At 40.8% G+C, this 19,784-nt stretch overlaps 1 protein-coding gene across 4 annotated transcripts in view; it reads left to right on the plus strand.

The window, feature by feature from the left end:
* The window catches only part of SCP2 (sterol carrier protein 2), a 158,461-nt gene extending 140,863 nt beyond the window's left edge, over positions 1-17,598 (plus strand). For 2 of the 4 annotated variants that reach the window (XM_082615918.1, XM_082615915.1), the window contains 2 exons: positions 13,236-13,315; positions 16,452-17,598. In XM_082615918.1, the coding sequence (XP_082472044.1) occupies positions 13,236-13,315; positions 16,452-16,547 (176 nt within the window). In that variant the 3' untranslated portion in view covers positions 16,548-17,598. The other 2 variants (XM_082615916.1, XM_082615917.1) reach the window with 2 other exon arrangements.
* The last annotated feature ends 2,186 nt before the right edge of the window (positions 17,599-19,784 follow it).

Genomic DNA, 19,784 nt, shown 5'->3' on the forward strand with positions numbered 1-19,784 from the left:
TAGATTCCACATATATGTGTTAATATACGATATTTGTTTTTCTCTTTGTGACTTCACCCTGTATGACTGACTCTAGGTCCATCCACATCTCTACAAATGACCCAGTTTTGTTCCTTTTTATGGTTGAGTTATATTCCATTATATATACGTACAACATCTTCTTTATCCATTTATCTGTTGATGGACATTTAGGTTGCTTCCATGTCCTGGCTATTGTAAATAGTGCTGCAATGAACATTGGGGTACATGTGACTTTTTTTTTTTTTTTTTTTTTTTGTGGTACGCGGGCCTCTCACTGTTGTGGCCTCTCCCTTTGCGGAGCACAGGCTCCAGACGCGCAGGCTCAGCGGCCATGGCTCATGGGCCTAGCCGCTCTGCGGCATGTGGGATCTTCCTGGACCGGGGCACGAACCCGTGTCCCCTGAATCGGCAGGCGGACTCTCAACCACTGTGCCACCAGGGAAGCCCATGTCTTTTGTTTTTAATGTAACTTTTTTTTTAAACTTATTTTATTTTTTTGGCAGTGTTGGGTCTTCATTGCTGCACGTGGGCTTTTTCTGTAGTTGTGGCGAGCGGTGGCTACTCTTCGTTGTGGTGCATGGGCTTCTCTTTGTGGTGGCTTCTCGTTGTGGAGCACGGGCTCTAGGCGCGTGGGCTTCAGTATTTGTGGCATACGGGCTCAGTAGTTGTGGCTCACGGGCTCTAGAGCTCAGGCTCAGTAATTGTGGTGCACGGGCTTAGTTGCTCCGCAGCATGTGGGATCTTCCCGGACTAGGGCTCGAACATGTTACCCCTGCATTGGCAGGTGGATTCTTAACCACTGCACCACTGGGGAAGCCCACATGTGACTTTTTGAATTATGGTTTTCTAAGGGTATATGCGCAGTGGTGGGATTGATGGGTCATATGGTAGTTCTATTTTTAGTTTTTTAAGGAACCTCCATACTGTTCTCCACAGTGGCTGTATCAATTTACATTCCTACCAACAGTGCAAGAGGGTTCCCTTTTCTCCACACCCTCTCCAGCATTTATTGTTTGTAGATTTTTTGATGATGGCTATTCTGACCAGTGTGAGGTGATATCTCATTGTAGTTTTGATTTGAATTTCTCTAATAATTAGTGATGTTGAGTATCTTTTCACGTGCCTCTTGGTCGTCTGTATGTCTTCTTTGGAAAAATGTATGTTTAGGTCTTCTGCCCATTTTTTGATTGGCTTGTTTGTTTTCTTGATATTGAGCTGCATGAGTTGTTTGTACATTTTGGAGTTTAATCCTTTGTCCGTTGCATCATTTGCAAATATTTTCTCCCATTCTGAGGGCTGTCTTTTCGTCTTATGTCTTCCTTTGATGCACAAAAGCTTTTAAGTTTAATTTAGGTTCCATTTGCTTATTTTTGTCTTCATTTTTGTTATTCTAGGAGGTGGGTCAAAAAAGATCTTCCTGTGATTTATGTCAAAGAGGGTTTTTCCCGTGTTTTCATCTAAGAGTTTTGTAGTGTTTGGTCTTACATTTAGGTCTTTAATCCATTTTGAGTTTATTTTTGGATATGGTGTTAGGGAGTGTTCTAATTTCATTCTTTTACATGTAGCTGTCCAGTTTTCCCAGCACCACTTATTGAAGAGGCTGTCTTTTCTCCATTGTATATTCTTGCCTCCTTTGTCATATATTAGGTAACCATAGGTGCATGGGTTTATCTCTGGGCTTTCTATCCAGTACCATTGATCTATATTTCTGTTTTTTGTGCCAGTACCATATTGTCTTGATTACTGTAGCTTTGTAGTATAGTCTGAAGTTGGGGAGCCTGATTCCTACAGCTCTGTTTTTCTTTCTCAAGATTGCTTTGGCTATTTGGGGTCTTTTGTGTTTCCATACAAATTGTAAAATTTTTTGTTCTTGTTCTGTGAAAAATGCCATTGGTAATTTGATAGGGATTGCACTGCATCTGTAGATTGCTTTGGGGAGTATAGCCATTTTCACAATATTGACTCTTCTAATCCAAGAACATGGTATATTTCTCCATCTGTTTGTGTCATCTTTGATTTCTATCATCAGTGTTTTATAGTTTTCTGAGTACAGGTTTTTTGTCTCTTAGGTAGATTTATTCCTAGGTATTTTATTCTTTTTGTTGCAATGGTAAATGGGATTGTTTCCTTAATTTCTCTTTCTGCTCTTCTGTTGTTAGTGTATAGGAATGCAAGAGATTTCTGTGCATTACTTTTGTATCCTGCAACTTTACCACATTCATTGATTAGTACTAGTAGTTTTCTGGTGGCATCTTTAGGATTTTCTATGTGTAATATCATGTCATCTGCAAACAGTGACAATTTTACTTCTTCTCTTCCAATTTGTATTCCTTTTATTTCTTTTTTTTCTCTGATTGCTATGGTAGGACTTCCAATACTATGTTGAATAAGAGTGGTGAGAGTGGACATCCTTGTCGTGTTTCTGATAGAGGAAATGCTTTCAGTTTTTCACCATTGAGAATGATGTTTGCTGTGGGTTTGTCATATATGGCCTTTATTACATTGAGGTGGTTTCCCTCTATGCCCACTTTCTTGAGAGTTTTTATCATAAATGGGTGTTGAATTTTGTCAAAAGCTTTTTCTGCATCTATTGAGATGATCATATGGTTTTTATTCTTCAATTTGTTAATGTGGTGTATCACATTGATTGATTTGTGTATATTGAAGAATCCTTGCATCCTTGGGATAAATCCCACCTGATCATAGTGTATGATCCTTTTAATGTGTTGTTGAATTCTGTTTCCTAGTATTTGTTGAGGATTTTTGCATCTATATTCATCAGTGATCTTGGTCTTTAATTTTCTTTCTTTCTTTTTTTTTTTTTTTTGCGGTATGCGGGCCTCTCACTGTTGTGGCCTCTCCCGTTGCGGAGCACAGGCTCCGGACGCGCAGGCACAGTGGCCATGGCTCATGGGCCCAGCCGCTCCGCGGCATGTGGGATCTTCCTGGACCAGGGCACGAACCCGTGTCCCCTGAATCAGCAGGCGGACTCTCAACCACTGCGCCACCAGGGAAGCCCTAATTTTCTTTTTTTGTAGTATCTTTGTCTGGTTTTGGTTTCAGGGTGATGGTGGCCTCGTAGAATGAGTTTGGGAGCGTTCCTTCCTCTGCAGCTTTTTGGAAGAGTTTGGGAAAGATAGGTGTTAGCTCTTCTCTTAAATGTTTGATAGAATTCACCTCTGAAACCATCTGGTCCTGGACTTTTGTTTGTTGGAATGTCTTTAGTTATAATTTCAATTTCATTACTTGTGATTGGTCTGTTTATATTTTCTAATTCCTTCTGGTTCAGTCTTGGAGAGTTTTATCTTTCCAAGAATTTGTCCATTTCTTCCAGGTTGTCCATTTTAATGGCATACAGTCGTCATTGCAGTAGTCTCTTATGATCCTTTGTATTTCTGTGGTGTCAGTTGTAATTTCTCCTCTTTCATTTCTAATTTTATTGATTTGAGTCCGCTCCCTTTTTTACTTGATGAGTCTGGCTAAAGTTTTATCAAATTTATTTTTATATTCTCAAAGAACCAACTTTTAGTTTTATTGATCTTTGCTATTGTTTGCTTTGTTTCTATTTCATTTATTTCTGCTTTGATCCTTATGATTTCTTTCCTTCTACTAACTTCGGGTTTTCTTTGTTCTTCTTTCTCTAGTTGTTTTAAGTGTGGGGTTAGATTGTTTGTTTGAGATTTTTCTTGTTTCTGGAGGTGAGAATGAATTGCTATAAACTTCCCTCTTAGAACTGCTTTAGCTGCATCCCATAGGTTTTGGGTTGCCATGTTTTCATTGTCATTTGTTTCTATGTATTTTTTAATTTCCTCTTTGATTTATTCAGTGATCTCTTGGTTATTTAGCAGTGCAGTGTTTAACCTCCATGTGTTTGTGTTTTTTACAGGTTTTTTTTTCCTGTAATTGATTTCTAATATCATAGTGTGTGGTCAGAAAAGATGTTTGATATGATTTCAATTTTCTTAAATTTTCCAAGGCTTGATTTGTGACCCAAGTTGTGATCTATCCTGGAGAATGTTCCGTGTGCACTTGAGAAGAAAGTGTATTCTGCCACTTTTGGGTGGAATGTCCTATAAATAGCAATTAAATCTATCTGGTCTGTTGCATCATTTAAAGCCTGTGTTTCCTTATTTATTTTCATTTTGGATGATCTGTCCATTGTTGTAATTGGGGTGTTAAAGTCCCCCACTATTATTGTGTTACTCTTGATTTCCCCTTTTATGGCTGTTAACATTTGCCTTATGTATAGATGTGCTCCTATGTTGGGTGCATAAACATTTATAGTTGTTATACTTTCTTCTTGGATTGATCCCTGGATCATTATGTAGGGTCATTCCTTATCTCTTTAACAGTCTTTATTTTAAAGTCTATTTTATCTGATATGAGTATTGCTCCTCCAGCTTTCTTTTGATTTCGATTTGCATGGAATATCTTTTTCCATCCCCTCACTTTCAGTCTGTATGTGTCCCTAGGTCTGAAGTGGTTTCTTGTAGACAGCATATATACGGGTCTTGTTTTGTATCCATTCAGCGAGCCTTGTGTCTTTTGGTTGGAGCATTTAATCCATTTACATTTAAGGTAAGTATCGATATGTATGTTCCTATTACCATTTTCTTAATTGTTTTGGGTTTGTTTTTGTAGGTCTTTTTCTTCTCTTGTGTTTCCCACCTAGAGAAGTTCCTTTAGCATTTGTTCTAAAGCTGGTTTGCTGGTGCTGAATTGTCTTAGCTTTTGCTTGTCTATAAAGATTTTGATTTCACCATCAAATCTGAATGAGATCCTTGCTGGATAGAGTAATCTTGGTTGTAGGTTTTTCCCTTTCATCACTTTAAATATATCCTGCCACTCCCTTCTGGCCTGCAGAGTTTCTGCTGAAAAATCAACTGATACCCTTATGGGGATTCCCTTGTATGTTATTTTTTGCTTTTCCGTTGCTGGTTTTAAGTTTTTTTTGTTTTTTGAATTTAATTTTTGTTAGTTTGATTAATATGTTTCTTGGTGTGTTTCTCCTAGGATTTATCCTGTATGGGACTTTCTGTGCTTCCTGGACTTGGGTGGCTGTTTCCTTTCCCATGTTAGGGAAGTTTTCAACTATAATCTCTTCAAATGTTTTCTCAGACCCTTTCTCTTTCTGTTCTTCTCCTGGGACCCCTATAATTCGAATGTTGGTGCATTTAATGTTGTCCCAGAGGTCTCTGAGACTGTCCTCAATTCTTTTCATTCCTTTTTCTTTATTCTTCTCCTCGGCCGTTATTTCCACCATTTTGTCTTCCAGCTCACTTCTTTGTTCTTCTGCCTCAGTTTTTCTGCTATTGATTGCTTCTAGTGTATTTTTCATTTCAGTTATTGTGTTGTTCATCACTGTTTGTTTGTTCTTTAGTTCTTCTAGGTCTTTGTTAACATTTCTTGTATTTTCTGGATCCGTGCCTCCATCCTATTTCTGAGATTTTGGATCATCTTTTTTTAAATTAATTAGTTTATTTATTTTTGGCTGCATCGCGTCTTCACTGCTATGCACGGGCTTTCTCTAATTACAGTGAGCGGGGGCTGTTCTTCGTTGTGGCGCGCAGACTTCTCATTGTGGTGGCTTCTCTTGTTGTGGAGCACCGGCTCTAGGCACGTGAGCTTCAGTAGTAGCACATGGGCTCAGTAGTTGTGGGTCACGGGCTCCAGAGCGCAGGCTCATTTGTTGTGGCACATGGGCTTAGTTGCTCCACAGCATATGAACCTGTGTCCCCTGCATTGGCAGGCGGATTCCTAGCCACTGCACCACCAGGGAAGCCCCTGGATCATCTTTCCTATCAGTACTCTGAATTCTTTTTTCAGGTAGGTTGCCTATTTCCTCTTCAGTTATTTGATCTTGTAGGTTTTTACCTTACTCTTTCATCTGTAACATTTTCTTGTCATGTCATTTTTTTGATCAGTGGGGCTGTGTTCCTGTCTTACTGGTTGTTTGACCTGAGGCGTCCAGTGCTGGAGTTTTTGCAGTTGGATAGAGCTGGGTCTTGGTGCCGAGATGAGGACCTCCGGGAGATCTCACTCCTATTAATATTCCCTGAGTTCTGAGGTTCTCTGTTAGTCCAGTGGTTTGGACTCAGCGCTCCCACCACAGGAGCTCAGGGCTGACCTCTGGCCTGGGAACCAAGATCCCTTAAGGTGCACGGCACAGCAAAAGAAAAAAAAAGGAGCAGTACAATAACAAAGAATAAAAAATAAAATAAAATTAGAAAAATTTTAAAAAGTTAGAAAAAATAAATATATAAGTGAAACAACAGCAACAAGGTAAAACACAACCACAACGCCCCCCCCCCCGAAAGAAAAAAGAAAAAAGGGCCAGAAAAGGCCTTGGCTGTGGGGGGCAGAGCTTAGGTCTGGGTGAGGCCTATGCTCAGGATCCACGAGGCAGGAAAAGGTAGCATGGCTGGAGGGGGCCTCGGACAGCGGAGTTCAGAGGTAAGGCCCTGGGTGGGAGTGCAGGGGCGGGGTTTAGTCCCAGTGCAGCAGAGGAGGCCTCGGAGGGCAGAGGATCTGGCCTAGGACCTCAGTAGGCTCCCAGGGGCCCGAGTAAGTGGGGGAAACGCTGGCCTAGTTCCCTTCCCATCCTCCCGGTCCCTGCTGATCCCCTCACTGTGAGTGGGCCCCTCCCGAGTGTGGAAACCCCACCCTTCCCCAGCCGCCCCTCAGTGCACCGGTCCCGTCTGGCCTCTACTCCCCACCCACGCCCTCAGGACTCGGGCGGCCAGAGGGGGTCTGGGAGAGCAGAGGATCATGCCCGGGACCTCAGTAGGCTGCCCAGGGCCCAAGTGGGTGGGGGAAACGCTGGCTGCCTTCCCTTCCGATCCTCTGGCCTGTCAAGGGTCTCTCCCCATCCCCGTTGCTCCCCTCACTGTGGATGGGCTCCTTCAGGTGTGAGAACCCTTCCCCTCCCCCAGCCGTCTCTCAGGGGTGCCGGTCCCATCCCACCTCCACTTCTCCTCCCCGCCACGTCCCACCTGGTCATCCGGGGTTCCTCCCATCCCCTTAGGTGTCCGTGGTTCCCCACCAGTGCCTGGTAGGTGCCCTAGTTGTGAGGAGACGCAAACTCCACGTCCTCCTACTCCTCCATCTTGACTCTGCCCCCAAGGAGATTTTTGAAGAAAAATTTTCCCGTTTTGTTGTTATTGTTTGTTTGTTTTGAAAGATTATATGCTTATGGAAACATATGGCAAATTTTCAGAAAAACCTTGCTCTCTGCATATGGACTCTGGCAGCGAGCTCTCCCCACATTAGGTGCCCCATTCCATACCTGAAGGGATTTTACCCTGAATTTCTGCTGAAACTGATATTTGCTGGCAGCCAGGAGTGGCGTTGAAATATGGACTTACCAGTAAAAGCTACTGTGGGAAATTGCCAGCTCCTTTTACATCAGCCAACAAATGACCATTTGTTAGAGATCAGCTATGTTAAAGCATTAATAACCTGTCCTAGTTTGAACTGGCATCTTAAAGAGAATTGCTAGATCTTTTGACACGTCCATACTATTGAGAGGTTTACTTTCTGTTAACAAAGTAAGATTTACTCAAATGTATTTCATTTGCTTATATTCTAAGAGTTTGGTAATGATACAGATGGTTATATCAAGGACTTTTAGGCTTTGTGCATTTTTCCATAATCTTTTCTTGCTGCCTGGTGTTTCTCCATGAATTCCGCCCCTCCCTCTTCTCCTTTGAAATGACTCGCATATCTCCAGGAAGCCAACTTTAATTAATTTAACACAATATATTATTCTTTCATTCGTATATTCTTCCCTCTCAGCACCTGTTTGAGTTATCAACCCTGCCCCTTAATGGGGAACATGATACAGAAAGCCTCAGAGTCTCTCATCCCCAAGGTACAGGGGAAAGAGCATAGCCTTTGGAGATACCGAAACCTGGGTTCAGACCTTGGCTCTGTCACTTACTAGGTATAAACCTTCCCTGAGTCCAGTTGTCTCATCTAGAAAATAGTGAGAATAATGTCTATCCATGGAGCTGTTGTGGGGATTAAATGAGATATAAGGTATGTAAAGCCCCTAGCATGGTAAGTGCTCAGTAAATCATTGCTTCCTCCCCAACCCATATATTAAACATGAATTTTGCGTAAACACATTGGAATTGTCTGTGACTCCTCAAAAGGACTAGGGGAGCTGAGAAAGCATCTGGGATACATCAGATGCAGGTGAATTGGTGAAGGCTCAATTAAAACTGAGCTGTTGGGGCTTCCCGGGTGGCGCAGTGGTTGAGAGTCCGCCTGCCGATGCAGGGGACATGGGTTCGTGCCCCAGTCCAGGAAGATCCCACATGCCACGGGACAGCTAGGCCTGTGAGCCATGGCCGCTGAGCCTGTGCATCCGGAGCCTGTGCTCCGCAATGGGAGAGGCCATAACAGGTTATGAGGCCATAACTGCAAAAAAAAAAAAAACTGAGCTGTTGAATGTTTGTATTCTTCCTATAACAGGGGGAAGCCATAGAGCTTAGGAGTTGGGAGTGTGGGCTTTGGCAGCAGGAATCCGCTTTCATACCTAGCTCAGCCACTTAGTAGCTGTGTGACCTTGGGCAAGTTGTTTGACCTCTCTGACCCTCATAGGGTTATTGTATGAGTCCAGGTATGTGAAGTAATCGGCATAGTGAGAGCTCAGTAAATGCTGATATAGTAACAGCAGCAGCAGCATTTATTTCCTAAAGTCACCTTTTTATTGACTATGAGTCCTTTTTTTGGCATATTAGGATCTAATCCAACTATGAATCAAGTCCAGTTATCTCAATTTGCTAGCTTCTTTTCTCCCTGCTCTTTGATGTTATATATCTACAAGAGAACTGGATTTTCTAGGTTGTAAATACCTTAATTTTTAAGACTTCAGACCTTTTTTCAAGTAATAAGAGAAAATTTTGTTACAGGCAAAGATGGAGTGGCTATTGAATCACAGTCTTTTTATGGGCTATCCCTGCATTCTAAGACATATAATAAAAACTTTAATTGTCAATCTTGTTTTCGTTACTTAATAATATAGGCAAGCTGTACTTTCATAGTTTACCCCCATCTTAGGCCATTTGGGCTGCTATATCGAACATACCACAGTCTGGGTAGCTTATAAACAACAGAAATTTACTTCTCACAGCTCTGGTGGCTGGAAGTCCGAGATAAAGGCATCAGTATGGTCCCGTTTGGTGAGGGCCCTCTTCCTGGTTCATAGCCAGTGCCTTCTTGCTGTGGGCTTATATCATGGAAGGAGCTAGGAGTCTCTCTGGAGCCTCTTTATAAGGCATTAATCCCATTCATAAGGGCTCTACTAGACCTCATGACCTTCCAAAGGCCCTCCCTACCAATACCGTCACATCAGGCATCAGGATTTCAAAATACAAGTTTTGCGGGGGATGCAAACCTTCAGACCATAGCAACACCTATCTTTTTTTCTTACGGCACAGATTATCTAACGTTGGGGCCGTAATTTGACATCATTGCTATTAGCGGTAGCAGTACTATTAGAATACTGTTGTTACACTGATTGCCTGAAACACTGACTACTGAAAATTTTGATTTCTTGGTGAATGTTTCCTTTTGCACTTGTCCAAGGTAGACACTGCTGATTTAGCAATAAGATATTAGTCTTTGTGGCACAGCCTTTTTTGCATTATACTTTGGTTATACTCCTAAAATTAATAGTTTAAACCTATTTGCAGGGCAGGAATAGAGACGCAGACAAAGAGAACGGACATGCAGACACCGGGGAGATGGGGAGGGTGGGAGATTAGGATTGACATATATATACTACCATGTGTAAAATAGTTAACTAGCTCGGTGCTTTGTGATGACCTAGATGGGTGGGATGGGGGGTGGGGGAGAGAGGTCTAAGAGGGAGGGGATATATGCATACATATGGCTGATTCACTTTGTTGTACAGCAGAAACTAACACAACATTGTAAAGCAACTATGCTCCAATAAAAAAATTAATATTTTTAAAACTTTGTTTTTATATAGTAATACATACTTAAGTGCAAAAAAATTGGGAAAGATAGAGAAACAAAATGAAAACATTACTCTCCTGTAATCCTACCATCTATATCAGGGGTTGACAAATTATGACCTGTGGGCCAAATTCATCCCGCCACCTGTTTTTTTTGGTTTTGTTTTGTGTAAAAGTTTTCTGAAGTCTAGCCCGTAAGAAAGGGCATGAATCTGTAGTGTACAGCCTGATAAATGTTAACAAATGAATACTTCTCCCAGATCAAGATGCATAATGTTGCCAGCACTGTAGAAACCTCCCTGACACCACCTCCCATCACTATCCACTCCCAAAAGGAGCCACTATTCCAAATTCTGTCACCATAGGTTGATATTATTTATTTTGGAAATTCATATAGATGGAACCATACAATATTTACTCTTTTAGATGTGACTTCTTTCACTCAGCATTGTAAGATTTATTATATTGTTGCATGTAGCAGTAGTTCATTTTTACTATGTGAATACACCACAATTTATTTATTCAGTTCATGGTTGCTGTATCTTTGCAGTTTTCCACTTTGTGGCCTTATGAATAAAGGTGTTATGAACATTCTCATATGTGTCTTTTAGTGGACACATGTACTTATTTCCATTTGGCATATAACCAGGGTAGAAATACTAAGTCATGAGCTACCATATAGCCAGTTTTTTTATATGGATATACTATTTTACAGTCTCTTCCATATTATATGAGAGTTTCATTTGCTCCACATTTTTGACAGTACTTGGTAATGTCAGTTTTTTATTTTTTTTAAGTCAGGTCCATTGAGGTATAATTTACATACAGTAAAATCTACCTTTTTTAGATGTACAATTCTGTGAATTTAGACAAATGCATACAGTTGTATAGCCACTACCAAAAATCAAGATACAGAATATCTCCAAAAAATGTCAGGGCTTCCCTGGTGGCTCAGTGGTTGAGGGTCTGCCTGCTAGTGCAGGGGATGCGGGTTCGCACCCTGGTCTAGGAGGATCCCACATGCCGCGGAGCAGCTAGGCCTGTGAGCCACAACTACTGAGCCTGCGCGTCTGGAGCCTGTGCTCCGCAACAAGAGAGGCCGTGATAGTGAGAGGCCCGTGCACCACGATGAAGAGTGGCCCCCGCTTGCCACAACTAGAGGAAGCCCTTGCACAGAAACAAAGACCCAACACAGCCAAAAATAAATAGATAGATAGATTAAAGTACCCTTAATTAAAAAAAAAAAATGTCCTCATGTCCTTTTGTAGTCAAACCCCTTCTGTCACCCTCAGGCCCTGGCAACCCCTGATCTGATTTCTGTCCCTGTGGTTTCACTTTTTCCAGAATGTCATAAACTGCAAATGGAATCATACAGTATGCAGCTTTTTGAGCCTGCTTCTTTCATGTATTATCAGTAGTTTGTTCCTTTTTGTTGCTGAGTAGTTTATCCATTCACTAGCTGGAGTATATTTGGTTTTTTTCAGCTTTTGGCAATTTGAATAAAGCCACTATGAGCATCCACATACAGGTTTTTGTGTGGATTTATGTTTTCATTTCTCTTCGGTAAACACCTAAGAATGGGATTGGTAGGTCATATGGCATGTGTATGTTTAGCTTTCTAAGAAATGTCCAGACTGTTGTCTAAAGTGGCTGTACCGTTTTACAGTCCCCTCCAGCATTGTTCTGACCTGTTAGTTGCTCCTCATCCTCACCAGCACTGGGTATTATCTTCTGGGTTTTTTTTTTAAGCCATTCATTCCAGTAGGTATGTTGTAGTATCTCAACTGTACTTTTAATTTGCATTTTCCTGATGACTGATGGAATTGAACACTGTTTCATGTGCTTTTTTTGACCATTTGGAGATCTTTTGTATGTGCCTGTTTATGTTATTTGCCCACTTTTGTATTGAACTATCTAACCTTTTCTAATTGAGTGATAGGAGTTTTTTATATTTTCTGGATACAAATTCTCTGTTAGATCTGTGAGTTGCAAATATCTTATCCCTCTTGGTCTGCTACCTGTTTTGAAAATAGTTTTCTTGGAATACAGCTACATTCATTTGTTTATGTATTCTCTATGGCTGCTCTCGTGCTACAGGTGCGGAGTTGAGTAGTTGCAGTAGAGACCTAGTGGCCTGCAAAGCCTAAAATATTTAGTGTCTGATCCTTTACAGAAAAAGTTTAACCCCTGATCTAGATAACTATTCATCTTCTAACAAATTACCACAAACTTAGTGGTTTAAAAAAATGCACACATTTATTTATTACCTCACAGCTTCCATGGGTAAGTTGGCTGAGGACAGCTTAGCTGGGTCTTCTGCATAGGGTGTCGCAGGCCATGGTCAGGGTGTTGGCCAGGGCTGAGTTCTCATCTAGAGACTTGACTGGGGAAGTGGTTCGTGTCCAGGTTCACTGATGTTGCTGGCAGAATTAACTTCCTTGTAGCTGTGAGAATGATAGCTTTAGTTTTTTACTGGTTATTGGTCAGAGTCTGCCCTCAGCTCCTAAAGGTCAGTACCCTGCCATGTAGCCCTCTCCATGTGCAGTAAGCAGTTCACAGTATAGCAGCTAGCTTATTCAAGGCCAGCAGGAGAGTGAGAGAGAGCCAGCAAGACAGAGTCTTATACAGTGTAACAGAACACAGGAATGACAGCCCATCACCTTTGCCACATTCTGCAGGCTAGAAGCAAGTCACAGGTCCTGCCCACACTCGAGAGTAGGGGATTATACAAAGGCATGAATACCAGAAGGCAGGGATCACAGGTGTCACCTTAGAGTCTGTGTGCCACAGTAGCTATTATTAATATATTGGTCTCCAAGTTTACAAATGTTTTTCCTATACATACATAATTGAATATCTGTTTTTAAGCAAAACTTGGGTCCATTCTTACAGTTTGTTTTGTAACTGGCTTATATAACAGTATCACGAAGAGTATAACATAAATATCTTTCCAGGTCAATAAAATGTAGATCCACATCATCTAATGACTGCATTGTATCCCATTATATGAATATACCATGATTTATTTAATAAATTCCCTCTTGTTAAATATTGAGGTTGCTTGTGATTTATGTCACATTTCACCAGGCTGCCATAGAGTGTATGTGAGTGCCCATTTGCCCACACTAATTCTGGATGTGATTCTGTTGCAGTCAGTGGCTTTTGACTAAAATGTATACATGAAACTGAACACTCCCCTTTTCTCCTTCCTTCTGCATGTCTCTGTTTTAGATAAGAAGGCCGACTGCACAATTACAATGGCTGACTCGGACTTACTGGCTTTGATGACTGGTAAAATGAATCCTCAGTCAGTAAGTATGATGGCGCTTATATCCTTTTCTTAGGTGGGTTTTAGCCCGTTTCACTTCATCACCTACCTCAACCTCATCCCATAAAGTGAAAAGTGGTCAAACCCACAAAACTCAGCGTTCCCCAAATGTTCACTGAACAAATGACAAACAGTTGTGAAGCTAATGATGTGCCAGACAATGCCCTGTGTGCTGGAAATGTCCAGATGTAGAAGAAATAGTTCCCATGCTCAGGGCGTCCACAATTTGGTACAAGACAGGTCTGCAAAAGAGTAAGTGCAGGGCCTCCCTGGTGGTGCAGTCGTTAAGAATCTGCCTGCCAATGCAGGGGACACGGGTTTGAGCCCTGGTCCAGGAAGATCCCACATGCTGTGGAGCAACTAAGCCCATGCGCCACAACTACTGAGCCTGCACTCTAGAGCCCATGAGCCACAGCTACTGAGCCCATGCACCACAGCTACTGAAGCCCGCATGCCTGAAGCCCGTGCTCTGCAATAAGAGAAGACACCGCAATGAAAAGCCCACGCACCGCGACGAAGAGTAACCCCTGCTCACCGCAGCTAGAGAAAGCCTGCACACAACAACAAAGACCCAATGCAGCCAAAAATAAATTAATTAAAAAAAAAAAACTTAAGAGTAAGTGCAGTCAAATATCCAAGGTGCCCCGCCTTACTTGTGGTCAGGGAGGGTGGAGGAAGGAGAAGCCACATCTTCCCGGGCCATCAGAGAAGGCTTCACAGAGGAAACAATGCTTGGCTGAGTCCTGGGAGTGATTAGGAGTTAGCAGTGTACAGATGGAGAGTAGGAGCCATCAGATAGAAGGAGGGATGGGTGTGAACAAAGGCATGATCTTGTACATTTCGTGTCTTTGCCCGTGCTCTTTTTCTTTGCCTGAGCTGTCCTTCCTTGACAAACTCCTTGCCTTTCAAAATGAACTTAGATGTTATGTCCAAAGACCTCCTACCACATTGTTGGGGAGCTGTAGTCAGTCCCTCTTCTGGGCCACTTACTGGACTGCTAGCCTGGCACTTGTCTCATTATACGAGTCATAATGTGCCTATCTCTTCCCTATTAGATTGTGTGTATCTCAAGGGAACAGAGCACATCTTGTTCATCTTTGTGTCTCCAGAACTTAGCATGATGCCTTGTGCTTTTGGGTTTTCACAATTAATTTGCATTTGTCTAAGATGTATTTATGCCTTGTATAGATTTTCCAGGCCCTCAGATTGTCAAGGGTCTTCTTATACTCTTTAGTTGTACAGTGTTGAACAGACTTGGTATACATTATCCATAGATAACACAAAGGAAGCTAAAATGCTGCTTTCCACCGTAACCTTATTTTTTTGTTGTTGCGTCAGCCTGATTTGTTTTAGGTCTTGTTCCTGTGGTACCCTCGTAATTTGAAAGATTGGATAAAACAACTAAATCTGACTCCTACTCGTATTCCTTTTAAAAATGCTTTTTCTAAGCAACTAAGCATATTTCAGCTGATGTGTCAGCAAGTGAGAGACTTGCATCTGTGATGTTTCAACTGAATACACACCATTGACATTGACATTTCCACCCACTGCGCCCTCTCCAAAAGTCTGGACAGAACAGAGGCCACCAATCTCGGAGCTGGCCGACGTCCTCCTTCCCACCTACCGCTGCTTATTCCACGGTGCACACCATGCACTTCCTTGGCAGTGTGGTCAGGCTTCGCACTCAGCTGCCCTCGTTCTCTCAGTTTATCTGTTTACCACCCATTTTGGGGAGTGAAGTGTCAGCTTACTCTTCCTGAACACCTGTTAGCACCCAAAGGAATTAAAGATAAAAATAGGAGATGTTTCTGTTAATGTGCTAATGGCCTTCCCTTATGCTCAGTAGAAGACTTGACTGGAAACCATTAAATGCAGTGGAAATTATAATTTCAGTGTTTGGCTGCAGTTGAAACAAAGCAATGTGATCTCCAGCAGAAAGCACATGAAGAACGCCTTAGGGGCCAGATTTAAATGACTCTTATGTTCGGATTCTCTAAAAAGTGAAGACTCATTTTTCCCTATAATAATTATTAAATGAAAAGTCATTTCCTCTTTTAATTAAGAAAAGGGAAATATGGTGAGTTTCTCTTCTAGGTACTACTGGTCCATATTTTTAAAGGACATATGTTAAATATATTGTGTTCTGAGACACCTGACCTTAAAGTCATCAGACAGAAGGCTGTGTGCCATATAGAAAGAAATATTTAGTTTGTCCAGACAGAGGAGAAAAAAAAAAGGAATTAGTCACCCTCACCAGAAGGTGTAGAGAAAGCAGAGCTCTGAGATTTCCTATGGATGAGGCAGAAGAGCCCCTCACTTCTTAACGAATATACTTGTTAGGAAACTAAGACTACCAGGACTTTTCCTGTAGCTTTTCCTTATTTTAAGAATTGAGTTGAAAGACCGAGATCGTAGCAGGGAAATAATGCTATGTTCCCAATTCTTCTATTTCTTTAAAGTTTTCCTGGGATTTTGTTACATGATAAATTTAGCAAACATCATGTGATCTAATCCCAGGCAGTTGTTAAATGGAACAAACTGTGGCTCTGCACTTGGGATTGGTTTGATTCTTCTTATTGAGCCAAAGATTAACACAGGCACCTCAGTCTCAGCAGTCTGCCTGGCCTCCCTCTGTAGGGAATAAATCTTTATCATGTGGACCAAAAAAGGGAGAAAAATGGTGACATTTCATCTGCATTGTATTGAATCCCAAGAGTTCATAAGTGTGTTATGCATGTGCTTTTTCTCCCTGCTAGCAGACCCACTGAACAAATGTGTAATGTTTTTAAACAAAATCGGTCTAGTATGAATCCACTCTGCCTAATTTTGGAAAATGTACCACCTTTGAGGAAGGCAGGTAAAGGCAGACTCAATTTTTAAGAGAACACATTTGGGAAAGATGTGCCTTTTGACGGCTCTGTGTAAAGCATGACTTTTACAGATTCGTCCTTTTGAAGACTCTGGTTCTGAATCTATTCCTGAAAGCCAAGTTTCATATTTTGAAGAAAGTTTAAGAGACCTGGATAAATAAATCATCTCAGGGCTGGATAGTCTAGAAATATCAGCGGTCTCAAAACAAAAAACACCAAATGATAAATTTTCTTTCTTCTTCCTCACAGGCCTTCTTTCAAGGTAAATTGAAAATCACTGGCAACATGGGGCTGGCTCTGAAGTTACAAAATCTTCAGCTTCAGCCAGGCAAAGCTAAGCTGTGAAGAACTCTCTTTGCCTACCTTTGAAAATCAAGATGAGATATATAGATATATATCCATATATTTCATTGTCAGAAGTTAGATTGAAACTACACATAGGCAAATAGCTTATTTGTTTTTAAATGGGTGTGACCAATCCTGTTTTTCCTAAGCTCTGGGTGAATAGAACCTGATGGTGTACTACTGCTTTGCTGAATTGCATACAACTGTGCATTACAAAGTTAATATGGTAATTATGGTTTGGGGTAAAATTGAGTTTTAGAATAAAATTAGGAATAGCAAAATCCAAAAACTATGTAAACAAAAGCTCTCATTTTGCTTATAAAGTATATTTGAAAATTATTCTGCTGAAGATTCAATTTAAGTTTTCCTTGGGAGAACTAGGGAAGAAACAGAATACCAGTAGCTGGCCAGTAATTAGTGTTGTGCACTTAATGACCTTAATCTGTTTTCCATTGATAATTTTTAAAATTCTGTACTGGGATGTTTTTTTTAAAAAATCTTTACAGTTTTGCATTTCATGCCAGCAAAACAGTATTTTCTTCCCAAATCAAAGAAATACGATCAAAGCTTGGGAGAAAAAATATATAGCTGAACACAGGCCTATTTTTTAAAACAAAAATATTTTTAAGTGAGTTTCCTTCTTGGAAAAAAATCAGTGTATTAGAATCATAAAACACTGCTGTTAAAAATAATTGAACAAATAAAGTTTGCTTTGAGATGCACAGTTTTCAAATTATAATCTCGTATTAATTTAATTTGTAAAACTCTCCTTCCTTGTTATAATTTTCCCTTTTCATATGTTTAGTTTAACAAGCCACATTTAATTTACCTTCCTAGTTTCTTTTTTATTCAATTTAAAGGAATATTGCTTTTTATTCCTTTTTTTTAAAGGTAAATTTCATATCAGACTTTGGCATGTGATGTGTTTTCCCTACTTTTACCTTCCTAGTTTTTCTAATGCTAACGTTATTTCTAATAACTCAGTAAGATATGGGGTAAAATAATGTTTTTGGAAGAATGTTTAATAGAAAATTAAAACAGCTCTTCCTCATCTCCTTTGTTTTTATTGTATATGTTCTTTTTGTTCAGGGTTTTCTAAATGATGGAGAGTAAGAGAAACATTGGGGATTTACAGTCTGTGTTATCTAGACTACTATCTACTGGTTACTTTGGCATAATCAATCACTAGCTCTTGATTAGGGAGGTGCTGTGTTGCAGTGGAAGGAGCACTTGACTAGGAGCCAGGAGTCTTGTTTTTCTTAGGCAAATAAGTAACTGTCTGCTAGCTTGTTTGCTAACTGTTTGCTAGCCTGTTTGCTAACCTGTTAAAAGAGAGCATTTAAGATGGTCTTTAAGGTCCCTTCTGTTTTGATAATCCTGTGAGTCTACTCAGAGCCCAGTAGAACTGTTTGGGAGTTATCCAGGTCCCACCTTTCTGCTGTGAACACGTTTACTTCACCCAAAGGTGGTCAGAGATAAAAAGCCAGGTGGTTTCATTTTGCTTGTTTAGATGTTTGGAGCCTCTACTAATCAAATCAGGACTGTGGATCCGATCCCCCTAGGCCATTTAGCTTTGCATGTTCTGTGACCAGCAGAACAGCATTTGAGGATGGGACAAGATGGTAAATTAAGGCAGTATAAGTTGATCTCAAGTCCCATAAAATCAGTTCAGAACACAGACTTCCTAATCATAGAGGCTTTTTACTCTGAGAAGGGAGAAGACTTCAAGAAAAAAGTTCCAACAAAATGTCTGATGTATTTGTAGTTTGGATTTGCTGCATTTTTCTGCCTTCACTTGTCCCAGATAGCAGGAGATGTTTGTTTTAGGCTTTAGGATGAACCTGAAAAAAACAAAAACAAACAAAAAAAGAAAAACAAAAACTTGTTCTTGGGGTAGGGATGTATATAAATACAATTATAAATACATATATAAATGTATATAAATACAATTTATATGTATAATAGAAAAGTACTTAATGATAAAAATATAGTAGCAGTTTAATTTCTAGGGAAGCATCATGGTTTGGAGGAAGGAGGTTAACAGGTCTGGGTTAAAACTGATACTGTTACTGGTTTTGCTACTTGCACAGGTTGAGCCTCAGTTGCCTGATCTGGAATAATATTGACCTCCTAGGATTATTGAGAATCTAGAGAGGTAACATATGTAAAGTACCTAAATTAGTGTTAGGTGTACATCATAGTCATTCTTAGTCCCTTACTGGAAATGTGAGTTCCCTTCCTCTCCCACCTTTTGCCTCTGTGATATGTGATAAGATGTCTGTAGTGTGTTTGTTTTTTTTTTTATGTCCCACTTTTTGAGTCTTTTTCTCATTTGTTCATTCACTGAACAAATATTTCTTAAGTGCCTATCACATATTGGGTACCATATTGAGGGTAATGCTAAGCACTGGAGACAGCAGTGAGCTCCTCAGTCAAATCAAAGAGATGAATAATTATTACAGACTGATGTGCCGTGCAGGAGATGGTCAGAGTGCTGTCATGGAGAGTCATAGTGACTTTGACTCACTATGATACAGTGGTTAAGGGAGACATCTCTGAGGAGGTAATATATAAGCTGAGATCTATAGGTTGAGGAATGAACCATGCAAAGAACCATGCAGGAAAGGGGGAAAGACACCTGGCTTGTTCTAGAAATTGCAAGAGGGCCAATGTGAGTGGAATATAATGACCCAGAAGGACAGGCCCAAGATGAGGCTGGATAGATACACAGGAGCCGGTTATACTGGAATCTGTTCATTACGGTAGGTAAGGCATTTGTATTTCATTCTTAGTGCATTTGGGAGCTGTTGAAGGTGTAGCTTTACCTGTGTTTCTTTCTCACTCATGCTGCATATCCACTTCACCTTCATATCCTAAGTCTAGAACCCAGGCTAACGGAGCACTTCTGTCTGGAGCACTGCTCCCATTTCATTGTCCAAAGAAAGTCACGTGCCTCACCTAACTTCACAATCTTACCATGTATCAGAAGAAGAGAATGGAGTTGGATTATTTCTGAAGGAACTGATGACCATCACAGAAGGGTTCTAGGCAGGGGAATGGAATAATTTAAACTGTCACTGTAGCTGCTGTGTGGAGAATGTACTGGGCGTACAGGGCTGGAGAATGGAAGGTGCAAGAAGATGGTGTCCTGGACTAGGGTGTCAGTGGTGGACTTAGATGTGGAAATTAGGCAGAGGTAGAGCTGACAGAACTTGGTGACTGGATATAGGGGCAAGT

This window comes from Mesoplodon mirus (assembly GCF_964341445.2).
Source record: "Mesoplodon mirus genome assembly, chromosome: 3".
Classification (NCBI taxonomy): domain Eukaryota; kingdom Metazoa; phylum Chordata; class Mammalia; order Artiodactyla; family Ziphiidae; genus Mesoplodon; species Mesoplodon mirus.